This window comes from Megalobrama amblycephala, linkage group LG15, assembly GCF_018812025.1.
Source record: "Megalobrama amblycephala isolate DHTTF-2021 linkage group LG15, ASM1881202v1, whole genome shotgun sequence".
NCBI classification, from domain to species: Eukaryota; Metazoa; Chordata; class Actinopteri; order Cypriniformes; family Xenocyprididae; genus Megalobrama; species Megalobrama amblycephala.
In genome coordinates this window covers 16,715,677-16,733,658 of record NC_063058.1, presented here as the reverse complement: position 1 = coordinate 16,733,658, position 17,982 = coordinate 16,715,677, and the positions used below count along the sequence as shown (strand labels likewise).

The 17,982-nt window shown below is 36.2% G+C and overlaps 1 protein-coding gene across 2 annotated transcripts in view; it reads right to left on the bottom strand.

The window, feature by feature from the left end:
• Positions 1 to 1,017: 1,017 nt before the first annotated feature.
• The window catches only part of mpped2 (metallophosphoesterase domain containing 2b), a 28,321-nt gene continuing 11,356 nt past the window's right edge, over positions 1,018 to 17,982 (bottom strand). For both annotated transcript variants that reach the window (XM_048158718.1, XM_048158719.1), the window contains exons 5-7: positions 2,690 to 2,805; positions 2,433 to 2,546; positions 1,018 to 2,185 (exon numbers count right to left, since the gene is read on the bottom strand). In XM_048158718.1, coding sequence (XP_048014675.1) covers positions 2,067 to 2,185; positions 2,433 to 2,546; positions 2,690 to 2,805 — 349 coding nt within the window. In that variant the 3' untranslated portion in view covers positions 1,018 to 2,066. The remainder of the gene's footprint in view (positions 2,186 to 2,432; positions 2,547 to 2,689; positions 2,806 to 17,982) is intronic.

The following is a 17,982-nucleotide window of genomic DNA, read 5'->3' as shown; positions in this document are numbered from 1 at the left end:
CTAATAGGCTAATACAAGGCTAAACTTTCATAAAGATGCAACACTGTCCCAAGCATCGTTCACGTTTGTTAAGGCTCATGTTCTCACAATTTTTGCATTGTTAGAATTTGTAAAAATGTTATTGGCCAACTGGTGTTTGACACCGATTTTTACTCGCATTTGGTGAGTGTTAATCAGGCCCTGCTTTCAAGATATAAACATTTTTGCTTGGGGGAAGGGTATGTGAAACCAAGCGTTGCGTCTGATCTCGTGAATTAAGCATGACCTTGAGAGTCTGACGTTACATTTTTGAAAAAGTGCACCATTTCGCATCTTCTTTTTAGCATTCCATGTTGGTTGACACTGTAAAGCGTCGGCTGATTTAACATCTTTGCCGCTGCTATCAGCGGGAGCACAAGGGGTCAGAGTTGGCATCAGCCTGACATCCATCAGATGAGCACGCCAAGGCTGCGCTGACAAATGTTCACGATCAATAGCATCTGACAGGACAACACGAGGTTATGGCCATCTCTGTCAACGCCATCTATTCTTTTTCAAGTCTGACAGATGCGGGGTAATTAATGGACTTCATTAATCAATCAAAGCCGTTGCTAAACTCCCAATTGAATGTGTGAACACATCGTTATTTACTGTGTGGGAAAGAAATAAAAGCTCTTAAAGTGATAGTTCACCCAAAAATGAAAATTTTGTCCTTTTTTAATCCACTCTCACCTGTATGACTTTATTTCTTTCGTGAAACAAAAAGGACATATTTTCCATATAATGAGAGTGAGTGGTGACCACATTAAGCAGTATTTTCAGTGGAATTTTCAGTTTGTTACTGACACAAAGTTTTCACTTGGCTTCAGAAGACATGTATGGGTCATTTTTATTTATTGGTCTTTTTGTATTGGACAGCTCTTGGTCACAATCGACTTTCACTCTGTGGAAAAAAAGCAGCTCAGACATTCTTAAATTATTTTGTGCATAAATAATTTCTTTTGATAGACTTAATAAAGAATAGATAAATGACAGACATCAGAAAAAATCTTGTTTTATTTGTATATAAACTTGGCTAAATGTCACAATGAATAAAAAAAGTCACAAAACATATAAAGAAAGCATTTACAACATCAGAAATGACATAAAACCATCTTTTTTGTGCTCACAAGATTGCAGATCCACAGTGAAATATACAACGCACATTATTACAACTAAAAATGGAGATGAGGAGAAATGAAATGGCTTAATGTTGTAATGTCATTTCCAGTTTCGAAACAAATGGAATACAATGGTTTTGCAAATCTTTACGATAAACAATTGTGTTTGAATCTTTACAGAAATTTACCTTTGTATATCTCCTGAGGCAGTCAAATTGCAAATTCTCATCCATTTTTAATGTGCACAATCAGATCTTTATGATCTCGAAAATGTGCACATTAGGTCTGTTCTAAACTGTAATTATAGGACAAAGCACCACAGCGATAATGCAAAATTAAATTCACAACACCCCATTTAAAAACCTTTCATCTTTTGACACATACTGTGCCACTCTTTATGAGAGTACAAAATGCTCGGCTGATGGTGTTTAATGACCTGGTAGATAAAGATGTGTCTTCTTGATTAGAAAAGAGCAAAGTCTGATTGCAGCAATAAACATCAGACCCACTGGGAACCTTTGACTTGAGTGAAATATGAACTTACTCATTTAATCCAAAATTGAATACACCATACAAGAAGTTCATGAATTTAAATAACTTTATAATAATTTTACAAAGCACAATTAATATTAAATCAGACATGGTCAAGTATTGCTGACACTTTTAGGAGTACCTTTATAATGCACTTTTTAAGATCCTGACCAATAAAAAAGGAAAAACAGAAGGCAACTGATGCAAACAAATTACAAATATGAATTCACAAGTTCTTCTTCGCCTACAATAGTCATTCAAATGGTGTCGGCTTCAATCCGACTTTAAAAAATATTTCATTTCCATGCATTTTTAAATACAAGCAGTACAAAAAGACCATTCATTTTAAGTAAGGAAGAGTTATGTAGAAAAAAGGGGGTGGGGCTTTAATGAGTCTCAGGAATTTCCTGGGTTGGGGAGATCAAATATGATTGGTGGATTGGTGGGCTGGAAGCTGACTGTACATGTGGAGGAGTTGATAAATGTTGTGTAGCCATCTGTCATTATGCCATACCCTGAAAATGACAAAGAGAAAATATTTTAATGAATTTATTTTATGTACATTTTATTTAAAATGTTTAAATACCAGTTAAATATTATTTTTAATATATTTACATTTATAATATTTTCAAATAAATAGATAAATAAAAATATAAACACATAAAATAATATATATAAAATTATATGTAATTCTGTCAAATCAATTAATCGCATATAAATATATATATATATATATAATGAATAAAAGAGTTAAGCCCTGACCTTCATGGATTCCCCCATATGCGTGGAGTTTGGGTCGGACCCTCTTTTGTACAGTGTTGAGTAGTTCCACACAGCCGACTCTCTGAAGTTCTTTGGGGACCCAATCTCTGAACCCTGGACAAAGTCCAACATCACATCCTTAGTGGCGTATCATCACATTTATGATGACTTTAACATACAACAATCCATCTGCAGACACAAACTGATGTATACATGCTCTACATCTACAGTTACATTTACATTTCTTCAGTGCTTACCCAGAGGAGGCCCATGTGTCATAAGAATATCTACGTCTTCAGGGATCTGGTTCCACTTATCGAGGAGAGACTGGCCACGAGGTAAGTTAAAGCCCCATCCATTAAACCATGGGGTCCTGTGGGAGCAGACAAATGCATTTTACGCACTTCATAAATGTCAAAATCATCATACACATGCCTGCGTTCTGTTCTCACACACATACGGCAAAAGTAGACAGTGTTTCTTTGCAAAACTATTTTCAAAGTAGGTTAGTTGCTAGGTTGTATGAATCTGTAGCCATTTTTAATTTTTAAAAATTCTATATATAATAATAATAATATATATATATATATATATATATATATATATATATATATATATATATATATATATATATATATATTTGACCATCATGATCTAACCCAAACAGTATCCAGATTTTTTATTTTTTTTTTAAAGAAAAAGTAAAGTCTCAGAGTATGCCTCAGAGTATTGCAGCATCAGATTTGAGGCCATGGAACAACTCAAGCTATTCATTTCAGCCTCCATCAGGGCGTCCAGCGGTTCGGAGCGGAGCAGAGGTCATCTGCAGAGGAGGCAGATTGATCAAGCTGTCAGCACCAATGAGCAGAAGCATGTTAATAAGAGTTTTATTTCCCCTCTGGGATGGGCCTGCTGACAGCCTGTGGTAACCCGGGCCAGACCTTTATTTACCACTCTCAGACCCAGTCTGATAAGGGCCAAGTGTCTGGCCCCAGCTAGACAAGGCTGTGCAAGGCCAGGGCTAAATGTAGGCCTTGGTAGAGAGGGCAGGAACTGACCCCATGCTGATAAGCAGAGCTGGGTGATAGATGGAGACAGAGCAGACAAATGAGAGTTGGAAGCACTGCGGAGAGCAACGTCTGCAACTGCTCAACGGCACTTCAGAAGCTGCACTACAGTGCAGGATTTCAACACAGCTTGAAACAAACACAAAGGACTAACTAAATTCAGGGTGCCTATATAATGTTAATGTGTGCATGGTTGTGACATTATAACCGTAACTGTTTGTCAGGGTGTGAGGAAAACTCGGGGGTAGGTTTCATGAAACATTCTTAAATTAAATTCATCTTAACTGCTTATTTTCTAACTTAAGAATATTTGTATTAGGGTTGCACGATTGATCCAAATTAAACCGTACACGATTTGGCAACTGGCTACGCAGCTTTGTCCGTCAAGCAAGGCTAAATGCTGCTCCATCTGAATCACTATGGGCATCGCACTAGATGAATAAACAGAAGATTGAAACGCATTGATTAAACATGACTAATAAACAAATGACTATGACGATATATGGTTTATCTGAGTTCTTCAAGCATTTTCGGGTATTTTCATGATAATAAAGAATATTTATAATGCAATACTAATCAACATAGCCTTTATCACTGTATAGAATACTATGAAATAATTTGTTGTGTGCCTTATTCTGTGTAAGAAGCCATATCATCTCACAGTAGGATGTTATTTGAAGTGTGTTTTGAGTAAAAACATGTCTTTTGTTGGACAAGAGGTTCATAAATGCTTCTCATGTTTGGAAAGATGTTTGACGCATGTTGTTTTTTCAAATGCACGTTATAAGCGACTCAAACTTGCAGTGCTTTCAGATGGAGCAGCATTTACTACTGATCACAGAGCCGTACTTCACTGACAAGCTGCGCATTACAAAAAACCCCACAAAAATTAATAAATCGCAGACTTTGTGATTTCATAATAACACTAAGCCAAACGGTTTAAGGATGATTTCGGGCTAATTTCAATTACTCGCGCAGCCCTATTTTGTATTCCCAAAAACATTTCTTAAGACTGTCCTTAAAATTTTTTTAAAAAAATCCTAAAATAATGTCATTATAAATAACCTCTTAAAGTTAGGACTTAAATCCTCAAAGGTAAGCTGTTTAATGAATTTACTGGGTTGTTTTAAATATTAAGAATTACAACAAAGGTGCGGTCAGATTAACAAAATGTCAGCAAAATTTTGTGTGCAAAATTGTCAGTATCGTAGAGATATATGAAACGCCGCTCAAACAGAATTCACTTTGAAACCAAGCAGCTTTATGTTGGTCAGCATGGGGAATTTGCGACACCAGCTTGAACATAAGTGAAATCTGTGTGGGGATTTTTTTGGCCTTGCACAAACATCCTGATCATGCGGATTCCTATTGGAACGACTGGATTTCACCTGTAAAATTTTGCTGAGCAGCAGTAAATGTGACCATACCTTAACAATAGATACATATAATACATACTACTGTTACTAGGGATGTGCACAAGTACTCTGAAATGACACCAAGTCAAATAGGGACTGATTACTAATTAATTTCTAATTATATAATTATACAAGGCTTATACATTACGCATTAAAAAAAAAAGTCATGCTGATTGCTGATTTACCATGAAGCCTGTCTCGCCGAAAAAAGACCTTCGTTCATCTTCAGAACACAAATTAAGATATTTTTGATGAAATCCGATGGCTCAGTGAGGCCTATATTGCCAGCAAGATAATTAACACTTTCATATGCCCAGAAAGCTACTAAAAATTCATGTGACTACAGTGGTTCAACCTTAATAAAATGACTTTTCAACAATATCTAGTGATGGGCGATTTCAAAACACTGCTTTGAAGCTTTACAAAACTTTTGTTTCGAATCAGTGGTTCAGATCTCGTATCAAAATGCCAAAGTCACGTGAACCATTGAAATTTCGAAACACTTATGACGTAAAGAAGCCTTGTTTACTGAAATCACATGATTTTGGCGCTCCGAACCACTGATTCGAAACAAAAGATTCGTAAAGCTTCATGAAGCAGTGTTTTGAAATCGGCCATCACTTGATATTGTTGAATAAAGTCGTTATTTTGTTTTTTTGGCACACAAAAAGTATTCTCGTCGCTTCATAACATTAAGGTTGAACCACTGTAGTCACATGAACTGTTTTAAAATATGTCTTTAGTAGATTTCTGGGCATATGAAAGTGTTAATTATCTTGCTGGCAAGAGAGGCCTCACTGAGCCATCGGATTTCATCAAAAATATCTTAATTTGTGCTCCGAAGATGAACGAAGGTCTTAAGGGTGTGGAACGACATGAGGGTGAGTAATTAATGACAGAATTTTTTCCATTTTTGGGTGAACTAACCCTTTAAGGTAATCTGCAGGCAGTCTTTAACAAGAATGACTTACAAACTTCTTAGAATTTATCTTAGAATTTCTTATCTTCTTTCGTTTTTAGTAAATCTGGCTATGATATGACCTGATTGATGATTCTGATTAATATGAAACAGCTTGAAATAAAAGAAACATTAGGAAGGATGAGATTACAAATACTAAGTAGCTAAGTTGTAGCAGCTAATAGCATTAACGAGTCTTAAAGAGCTTGATACTGCCCGTACTGACAGGCATACATATATGTATGAGCACACATGCCCAGTTGTCCAGAGGTCATTTTACAACGAGCACTTGACAAAGTCGGAGCCTCTGAGAGGCAGAAGGTTAAGACTAGAGGGGGAAAGGGTTTTCACAGCATGTTCCCTGAGACCTGGATCTTTTTTCATTCACTGAATTATGCTGAAATAGACGAGGAACTAGGGCCCAGTCCTTTGTACCACCTCAAAATAACAATAGCGAGAGAGAGAGCCCTGGAGCAGAGTATTGAAAACCAATTAGAGAGAACGAAAAAGGTTTTAGTGGGGAAAATAGAAACGCATGGAGTCTGTCGCTTTAAAATAACTGCCAATTAAACTTAGAAACCCAGTTAAACCTTGCAAAGGAACATGGTCTGTCAAATAAAGTTGTTTTCAAAATATGCTTCCTCACTAGACGCAGGTTCCAGCATCTACTCCAATTAAAAACACACACACACACACACACACTTATGAAACATAAAGTGTTAAATTTACAATTATTTTACAAATGTTTACAAGAAAATATTTGGTTATATATATATATATATATGAATGAACATTAAAGAGCCAATGGATTTTATCAAAAATATCTTAATTTGTGTTCCGAAGATGAACGAAGGTCTTACGGGTTTACAGGTTATTTTCCCAATAACTAATGAATTAAATGAACGCGTTAAATCAGCAGCCGTAATATATATTATATATTATGCTACACAATAACTGCCAATTTGACCCTTTTAAATGTTCAATATATACAGTACAGTTATGTGGAGCAGACCATTTTGAACCAATGAGATTCACTGTGGGTGGAGTTACACAAAGCAATGTTACAGAAATAGAAACCAAACAATCAACAAAAACCATTAAGTCAATAATCAAGTCAATCATTGCTCTTGGTCAGGACAAAAGCTTTTATATTTTTTATAAGCTTTTATTTTTATATTTAAAATTTTCATTATAGTTTAATGTGTATATAGTGTACTATTAAGGGATGTGTCACGATTTTCGAATATTCGATTAGTTGATTTAATTATAGAATATCGAATAGGTTGTGCGATTATCGTCTTAATAAAATTCCCCATTTGATGCGGTGGTGACTTGTAACCAGAGGGTGGCGCACGCTGCCAATAACGCAACTAAAAGCTAATCAGCTCAGACATTGCCTCACACACACACACACTAGACTTGTGCGGCATAGAACAGACACATTACAATTAATTTTAACATAAGTGCCGTCATTCAGTCTGTTCACAATACGTTATTACGCGTTTAGGCAGCCTAGAATCATTGTGGCTTGAGACAGCCACAACCGTATCATCACTTGCCCACCGCGGCACCGCCACCCACCGTCGTTTTGATTTTTTTTTTTTTTTTTTTTATAGTAATAAAAATCATTTAGTTAAGTAAGAGAACAGACACTACAATTAAAATATAAATGTGTCTACTTAATTCAGCGCGAGCCGAACGAGAGTCGCAGCACAAATCAGCAACAGTCAGTCAGATTTCACTTCGCCTCACTCTTGACTGACAAGACGACGGTGGAAGTTTTGGTTTCAAATCGAAATGTAAAAGCGTCCATTTAAGCGGGTTTGTCATTGTACTGCCTTGTTGTTGAGTTTTTTTTATTAAAAATAACAATGAACCCAGCATTCAAGCAATCGCCGCTACCGAATTGGCGCTAATTTGAAAGTGACAGTAAGGCTCACGGCCACACGGGCGTTCATAATGGTGCAGAGAGCAAGCGTTTTCAGTCTGCTCCGCACCGTTATGAATGACCGTGAAAAAAATATTGAAAGCGTGAATGGTCTCTCTCCCTCTCTTTCTGTTTATGTGTATGTAGCCTATACATGCGTGATGCGTGCATGCGGGGGAGGATGCGATTTTCGAATAATATTCGAATAATTCCCAGCGATTTTCGAATATTGTTTTTACTTGAAATGCTCATCCCTAGTACTATTGTCATTTTTATTGGTGTTTTGTTTTTTTAGCTTTATTTTTATTTCAGTTTTAGTAATTTAAGTATTTCAGCTTATTTTATTTAGTTTAAAAGCAACATTTCTTAATTTAGTTTTAAGTTTAAAGATGGTCACTTCGCTGATATTATATTTTATTTCAGATTTATTTCAATTAACAAAAATGATTTTAAAATTTCAATTTTATGTTACAATAACAACATTGATTGCATCACACCTGGTTATGACAAGGTGTAGGACTAGTCTTGGATTTGCAGAGTTAACAGTGATTATCACCATTTCTTTTCTTTTTTTTGTGTTTAAGGCAAGACACCCCAGGTGAATAGGGTTAAAAAAAAAAAAAAAAAAAAAAAAAAAAAGATATCACCATTCTTCCCCAGATGAACGATTACATTAAGATTACAAGTTTTCTGAAATGTTATGTTTAAATATGCAAATGAGGCGTTATCTAATTAAATATGCGTTAATTTGCATACAATTATAGAACAAAAATCTGAATTAGATGAAGTCAGGTTCAAAATTCTTGTTTAATTTTTTTGACATATTAAAGAATTTCAGATATCTATTTTTATCACTCCATAAATCAGAAAACAGCCAGAAAAAAATAATTATTTTGACCATTTTTTTAGGAATAAAATGTTGTATAAAATCAGGCAAATTATGTATCAACAAATCCAGCAGTAAAAATCTTCAGAATATAGATAGGAATAAAACTGAGAAGTTTGGTGTATGCAAGTTCTGCATTTCTGACTCGACAGGACAAAAAACTCATTTTGAGAAAAGACTTACTGTAATTGAAATCTACAGATGCAAATAGATAACGTGCTATAAAATATACACTTAAAATTGTATTTTGGATGTTTTCTTTCCACCAGTCCGAAAAAACACTTTATGAAAAGCCAAAAAGCGCAAAATCTCAAAATTAATAGGTGCATGGAAAAACTGTGTTTTTGCCTGTAGTGTCAGGCAAAAACAAAGATATAAGTAAATATTCAAATACAAGCTATCACTTTACTGCCATCCTCCTTAACCAAACTTAAAAGCGCAGTCATTTACGGATTCAAAACTACACATCCATCATCACAGGCTGGGCTCATAGAACCTGCAATATCCACTGTTTGTCTATCCATTAACGCTTCTTCATAGATTGGAGGGAATGGAGTTGATCGTGGATGAAATAGAGCCTGAACACAGGAAATGGCTGCTGAGGTCTCGGTGTAAGTGTGTGTATGTAGGCTTGTCCGTGGATGATTGATGGCAAGGCAAATAAAGGCGAGTGGTTGCTTTCGAACCAGGCCGGTACCCTTGGGTACAATTTCTCAAACCCTGTTAGTTTTCCTGCAAACATACTCAGGCTCGTCTGCTTTAACTCACACATAAACGTCAGCGTCCAAGTCGGGCTTTCATCCGCACATTCAAGCCAGTCGTCAATGAGATGTCATTACATCCCGACATAAAAGTTAACAAATAAAGGAAGGCAGGATAAAAGAAATGTCTTATTACAGAGCTCAAATAAATAAATTTAAAGATCATAAAATAAACAATTAGGCATTTTACTAAATTTTAAGGTAAAATTAACCTCGAAATATTTGGGTGAATTTTAAATATATAATAAAAATTAGAATTAAATATTATTTTGTCAATTTGTTTAAACTCCAATAATCTTGAAAATACATACAGAGAAAAGGAACAAAACAAAAAGTTTAAACGCGTAAATTAACAAAAAAAAAAAAATCTTTTAAAAAAAAAATAGAGAGAGAGAGAAAGAAAGCTTTCACTATCAGAAACTGTGTTCCGTACTGAGACACAAGTGTATATTTGTGTCTGTGCGTGTGTGTTTGTTTTGGCTGTGTCAGCACTTTGTTTTGATGAACTCTCTGTGACCTGGACACACTCACACACACAGTGGCACACAGGAGCAGCCGGCCGAGCCTAAGTAACACACACACACACACACACACACACACACACACACACACACACACACACACACACACTCACTCGCAGTGCTTACTTTGGAATCAGTGTGCCACTCTAATGCACAAGCCTGCCAGTCCTTCAAACACCTCACATGCAAAAAGGATTACTGAAATATTTATCTGCCACTGACAGCAGGACGGTGAAAGAGAGGGGGATCAGAGAAAGATGCGTGATTGTGAAAGTGATGTTGGAGATGGTTATCAACAGTCAGGAGAGAAAAAGCAGATATGAACACGGGACAAAAGTGAAACGAGAGGGTAGAGAGGAAATGAGACGTTGGGATTTCCTGTCTAGTGTGATTTTGTGAAGGTACTAGCACACAGCACACATCCCAAAGCAAGATTGGCAGCAAATATATAAGAAACGTTTCTTATGCTCACCAAGGATCCATTTGTTTGATTAAAAAAAAAAAAAATACAGTAAAACAGTAATATTGTCAAATATTATTACAATTTAATTACAATATATTATTACAATTTTTCTACTTCAAAATATTTTAAAATTTTAATATATTCCTGTGATGGCAAAGCTGAATTTTCAGAAGTTTTCAGTGTCACATGATCCTTCAGAAATCATTCTAATATGCAGATTTGATGCTCAAGAAACATTTTTTATTATTATCAATGTTGTGTTATCAGTTGTACTGATAATAATACTTTAAATGTAAATTTCTTTAAAAAAAAATAAATAAAAAAAATATCTTACTGACCTCAAACTTTTGAACAGTAGTGTAGCTACGGAAGAGGATTAGGGCCAAACAATAATAAAAAAATAAAACCATCTCGAGATTAAAGTTGTTAAATTTCGAGAAAAAAGTCGAAATAAAATGTTGAGAATAAACTCATTAAATTACGAGAAAAAAGTCGAGATAAAATGTTGAGAATAAAATCATTAAATTACGAGAATAAAGTCATTAAATTATGAGAACAAATTCGTTAAATTATGAGAAAAATGTCGTTAAATTATGAGAAAAAAAGTTGTTAAATTACGAGAACAAATTCGTTAAATTATGAATTTGTTCTCATAATTTAACGACTTTTTTCTCATAATTTAACAAATTTGTTCTCATAATCTAACGACAACATTTTATTTCGACTTTTTTCTTGAAATTTAACGAGTTTTTTCTCGAAATTTAACAAATTTGTTCTCATAATCTAACGACAACATTTTATTTCGACTTTTTTCTCGAAATTTAACAACTTTAATCTCGAGATGGTTTTATTTTTTTTATTATTGCCTGGCCCTAATCCTCTTCCGTATGTAGCCGTTTATTCATTCATTGAGAAAAAAAAGATTGAATCCCTGATTCCAAAGACTTAGCCTCTCAATAAAAACAATCCTTCATTAAAACAACTTTAATCTGTTTCCACTTTGATCGTGCTGGCTTTACCACACCAGGACTATCAACAGCCTTGATGACTGGAATACAATAAAAAGCTGTTCCACTCCAAACAAAATACTTATTTTTGTTTGTTTTAACTTTTTCTCTGCCAGCATTTTTTTTTTTTAAGTCGCCAGCTACCGTCAGCGTTTTTGATCATTTTCTCAAAAATCTTATGACCCCCAGAATATTTTGTATTTTATATATATAAAGAAAGAACAGACCCTCTGCTTTAAAAAAAAAAAAAATTCTAGCTTCATGCATTCTTTTTTTATCAACACTTGAATATGGACAAAGACTCTAGATGTAGAAAGACGGTTCACTCCTATTAGTTACGAATGGGAGAAACTGCAACTCGCAATATGGCAAAATACGTCCCGCCTTCTAAGTAAAAGAGCCAATCACTGATTGATAAAGTCAATGCATCACTGCAGCTTCCGTTAGAAGCTCCTTTTTCCATAGAAACCTGAGACTCGCGCTTATGACTGCACATGCGTATTGGCTCGTCTTTAAAACTAAGCCTTTTTAACACTATCTCGCAAAGAAATCAGCAATTATGGGATAGTTCATGTCAGATTTTGCTGCTGGTTTGAAATATTATTTAATTGTGAGTTCGCCAAGCAGTTTTTGAGATTTCAGGATTCCCCCATTCAAATAGATAGGACTTGGTCTTGGATGCCCAAAATAGCTGCCCGGAGGGGTTGCAAATATGGTCACAGAGTGAACAGACTTTCCTTGAAAGGGACTTTGATATGTGTAAGTTTCATTAAAAAAAGCAATATTTTGAGCAAAAAGCTGAGAAAATTGTGTTTTTGTCAAAGACTGGATCAGATTCAGAATGATGATCAAAATAGATGGAGTAGTTCGAGTCCATCAACACCCATAATGCTTGCACAGTCCTATAGCTCGTCGACATTTCATTCAGTAACATTAGGCAGTTGTTTGATTTATATGCCGTTTAATGTTGGTGATCACATTATTTTACATATGCATATGATTACATATGCTGTCGCTTGTTTCTGCATCTTCTTCACCTGTTTTGATCAGGAGATTCAGAACTCTTTGAGAAGATGCATAATAGTGCCCCCTACCGTATAATCGTCTTTGGCGGGGAAGTGTGTTCTCATAAAAGACGAGATAACAAGCCATTGCATTTGTCATGTTGCACTAAAGCTTATTAGGCTGCAGTTTAAAGATGAAACTAAGGTAACGACTTGCAACAAACTTTTAAAATAACCTCAGACCTCAAAGGTAGACTACGACTAAACAAAATATGTTGTGTCTGCACACTGCCTTCAGAAAAACAAATAGCACAATCCCCTCTGGAGATAAAAAAACAAAACAAAAAAACAAGTGTCCTACTCCACTCTTGAAGCCTGTGAAGAGATTTGTTTTTGTGTGTGTAGTCAACATATTTCCATACAGCCTGCTTACTAACAGCATCTGATCACTTTTCTAGTTGGTCCATCGCTCTCTTTCTTTCACTGTGCCCTCACTATGCCCTCCACCCCCCTCAATTTCCCAATCCGCCCTGCCTGGTATCACAACCGCCACCAGCCATCAGCAGGCCCAGCAGAGGAGATCTCAGCTGTTAATTATCACTGACAAATGACGCCACCTTCGGGCCAGGGGTCAGCTTACAATCAGTGACGTGAGCAGGTAGCTTGTCAGCAGGAGCCAGAGAAAACCGTTGCTTCTATAGAGGCTTCTGTTGATAGCCGAGAGGACAGGATGGACGAGGTAATTACATTTACGAACAGCATGCGGGATCTGCATTTCCTCCATGAAGGTCAATAATGAATGAAAAAATTGAAAACATGAGCAAGCTAAAGTACAATGAGCATATGCTTCTGTAACTCGTGGCGCTCGCAACACTAAGGCTTGATTCAAAAGGAACACGTGCAAGCCATCATATTGTGGATAGAGGGATGTGAAAATCAGTAGAGAGATGAAAAGCATTGACTTATAGATTCTTTTCAACACCTTAATTCAGTCAGTGCAATTCAGATGAGTCAATTAATATTCATTAGCAGGCCTTCAAGAGTCTAACACTACCAAGATGCTGCACATGTTAACACACATTAAGCTCTCAAGATGTTAATAAGCCTGTCAAATCTTACATCTGTACTAAAGCCAGTGTATTACATGATTTAACGCTTCATAAAATGTTTGTATTTCTCATCCATGCTGGTAGGAATGGAATCTTCTAGCCAAGGTAGCCAATTTACATGGGAATCTATACTGTAAAGATTATAACAATGCATGCTTTGTTATTGACATGTAAACTGTACATACGTTCAGTTTTAGTAATAAAGGTCCAACAGTTTTACACCTAACACAACAAATGTTTATCCTTCTGAGAAAGGTTTGCATACCTGATCAAAAGTGAAACATTTCCATGTTTTAAAGCCAGATAATTCCCTAAATATATAAATTGCAAAAAGACTTTAATTTAATACATTTAATACATATTATTATTGTTATTAATAACACTACCTTTCAAAAGTTTTTTTCTGCTCACCAAGTCTGCATTTATTTGATAAAAAATACAGTAAAAACAGTTATATTGTGAGATATTATTATAATTTAAAATAACTGTTTTCTACTTTAATATATTTTAAAATGTAATTTATTCCTGTGATGGCAAAGCTGAATTTTCAGCATCATTGGTGCTGTTTCCACCTGGTATTAAGGTTTTGGTTGATTGGATGTCAAGTGGACAAGGGAGACACATTACCATTTACACATGGTATTTTAGTCTCTTTTGTCCACTTTCAACCACTTTTGTTCTGATTTCTTTTAAGGGGAAAAAAATAAGGCAAAATAAGGCAAAATAAGCTTGTACAATTTACATATGAACGAACCCGACAGAAAAACATATGGAGAGCATCAGCTTTCATTTTTCCTCTGACAGCTGCAAGACCACGCCGAAAGCTGTGAGTGTTAGAAATCAGAAATGGTGAGAGAACATTGTGATTGGTACATTTTTCATCTTCAAACCAAACTTGGGTCTTCAGCCGACAAAGTTTCAATCTCATCCGGCTAACGTACATTCCATAAGGTTTACGCATCAGGTCAGTAGGCGGAGAGTAGACAGCCTTTTGTGATCTGATCCGTTTACACATTAAATAGATATAAAACCATTCCAGCGCTAGAAGAGGCAAAAGAGGATTTAATTCGGTATCGCACGCAGCGCTGTTATCGGTGCGCACATGACGCACATACATACAAGGCTCGCGCGCGCGCACAGAGAGAGAGAGAGAGAGAGAGAGAGAGAGAGAGAGAGAGAGAGAGAGAGAGAGAGAGAGAGAGAGAGAGAGAGGCGCGTTTTAGCTCGCAAACTCCAAATTGATTTCTCTTTCGTGTCCTCAATGCACTTGGATGGTCACATATTATGTCAGTCAAAATACCCCTCTCAGCAAGTATTCATGTGAACACATTCAGTTATGTCTTCATTGAACGAGGTGAGAATTCGGACGTGTATCTATCTGATGTGTGCGTGCATGGGGTCTTCCTCTTAAAGTGACAGCAACCTATAAATACCTGCTGTTGTCTGTCATGTAAATCAAACAACAAAACACAGCTTTAACAAAGATTAATCTATATTGAATTTATACAATGAACAGTGTCATTTTACATTTAATTATTACATTTCTGTGCATGAAAATTAATACTACAGTTAGACCTTATACTTTATTTGTAACTTTATGTTGTATGTTGTAATTGGTGTACAGTATTTGTTCTTTTTACAGTCTGTTCACTTGCCTTTAATAATGTATTACTTAGGCTAGTAGTTTATGCTGTGGTATCAGAATAGTTTAAGTGGGCTAAGTAATAAATGCAAAGTTAAGTTACCCCTATCCAATTTATTTTTTTTTTTTGTGCTGATCTGAAAAATGATCTGATCCGTGATGTCATAACCTTGATGTGATCCGAACCGTGAGTTTTGTGATCCGTTGAACCACTACAGATTAGTAAAGAAACAAATATCTTAAATGGGATTATAACAAGTTTGCAGTAATACAAAGATGTTATTTAATTTCATTTTAATTTGAAAACGCTGTGCATTTGTTTGTTGTTGTTGCTAGTTTGAGTTGAGAAATACACATTTCAGCATTATCAGTAATCTGTGTGTGTATTTTCATTGAGAACCAACCAAGCAAGATGACTCATGATACTATTTGTTTATTGTATCGCTATCGCAAATCGCAATCGCAATATTGACCTCAATAATCGCAATATGACATTTTCCCCAAATCGTGCAGCCCTAATTTTTTCAGGATCTTTGATGAAAAAGTTGAAAAAGAATAATATTTTGTAAAATTATAAATATCTTTACTGTCACTTTTGACCAATTTAATAAATCCTTGCTAAATAAAAGCATTAATTCTGTCAAAAAAAAAAATCTTACTGACTCGCAACGTTTGAATTGTAGTGTAATATGAAGTGAAAAAACAGCAATTTTAGCTAAAAATTACAGATGTACACCAGTTGTCAGGAGTGGGAACACATTTGTTTGCACTTTGTTTTGTGGTTTCAATATAGAACAAAAGCAAAACTGCCCTCAGCTTTTGCTCAGCAAAACATAAAAAATTTCCAGCACTCATAACACACTAACAAAAAAAAAAAATTAAAAACGCTATAACATCCACTGCTTTACATGTATTGCAAACCATTTCATAAAATGGTAGGGACATAATCAGCCTAAGCAAAAAGTGGTGGGGACACTTCCCAACAGTCCTCACCTTAAATGACATCTATGCTACTAATACTTACTATCATCAAGTAATTAGCGCAATCAGTTTCACACTGATAAGACCGCACACAGGGAGAAAATCCTCACACTTCATATCTAGTATCCGTACTAATGCAGATAAACAGCTTTGCTGTGTACCCTAAAACCCCCCACAAATGACCGTTATATCCTCCCTGATCATTCATTTACAAGCACATCAGTATCATAACATATTAGCACTGAGGATGAAGCTGTGATATGGTTTCTATGGCAGCAAGAGACACACCTCCACTAACTATCGTAGCCTGGCCTTGCAAACACTCACCCAATATGAACTCGGGTCACATGACTTACGTCTGCCTTTCCTAAGAGGATTAGAGAGCCTTTGATTTTCAAAAGCCAAACCACCGTCTAGCACAACAAGCTTACACGTTAATCAAACCAATCACAGCTGCAAGCTGGAATATACGCAACACATATCGGTGTGGATATCAGGAGTAACGCAAGTAGGATTACCAAACGCGCCGTTATCAGTATAGCAGTTGCCAAGCTATGCAAGATACCCCTGCTTCTATTGGATGATCTGGTTAGGCATACAAAGGTATATCGGATATTCGTCTGGTACGACAGAGAGTAATCAAGTCAAGGTCAGCGTAACGTTGGGAGCACTGCCATGAAAGGGAATACTGATAAATAAACTGACATAAAACAGGCTCGTCTTCTACCTTGGGCCAGACGGGAGTCAAGCCTGAGCGAGCACTTTGTAGGGAAGAAGAATGAAGCCGTGTAAATGACCTCCTTGATAGCTGAGGCCCAGGGTCAGGCAGGTCAGAGCGGCCCACTGCGAGCATGCACTTGGAGGGGCTCACCGGGGTCGGCCTCACGTTTTGATCCTGGCTCCCAACAAAGCACCAGGATGTGTTGGAACAAAAAGCACTTCCTGCAGGAGAGGCTGGGAAAACTATGACCAAAGAGCACCCCCACCGAGACCACCCATCACAGATGTCTGGTTTTCCCACTTCTTATCAAAATTAGCATTTTAATTCTGCCTGGCTGGCTGAAGACCGTAAGATATTTTAGATAGATAGACTAAAGATTTTAAATAGTGGGTTTGATTCACTAATCGTGTTTTTGTGAATTTGATAAGCCAATTAAAGAAAAAAATATTATATAACTAAATTACTAATATAATATATTTATATGTATATGTAAATTACAATGCAGCATGCATTGATTAATAGGACGAGATTTCTCGCCGAGTTGAAAAGATGTCTCACGATATTGCCATGATGGAGTATGAGGGAGAAATTAGTATAGAATATGCCACTGCTATGTTTACATTACGCCTCCACTGTTGTTTTGCTTTTTATAGAAATAAAAACTACTTAATTCAGTTGGATAATGGTCCCTTCAATTCCATCCAGCTCATTTAACAAGAGCTGCAGAGTCTTAAGTAGCGCAGCAGAAATCAAGAGTTCACTGATCATGTGACGAGTGTAAGTGATGAGATGACTGACAAGACCATGGCGGAGGATTTGTTGCACAACAGAGCCTCTGACAAATGTTTTATAGTGTAGAATGCGCACTCAGCACCACCGCTCAATATTCACAGAATACACATGATCGTGAAAGTAAAACGCGAGTGCGCATTTGAGAGCAGCTCCCTGATGCATGCAAATATTTCCCAATAGAGTGCCCCAGGGATGACGCGTTTTTGTAGGCCAACCCGGAAGTTAGCGGTGCATGGGTTCCCTCGACTGAAAGCCTATTCATTTTTCCCATAGACTTTTGGAAAATCGCAGAAAAT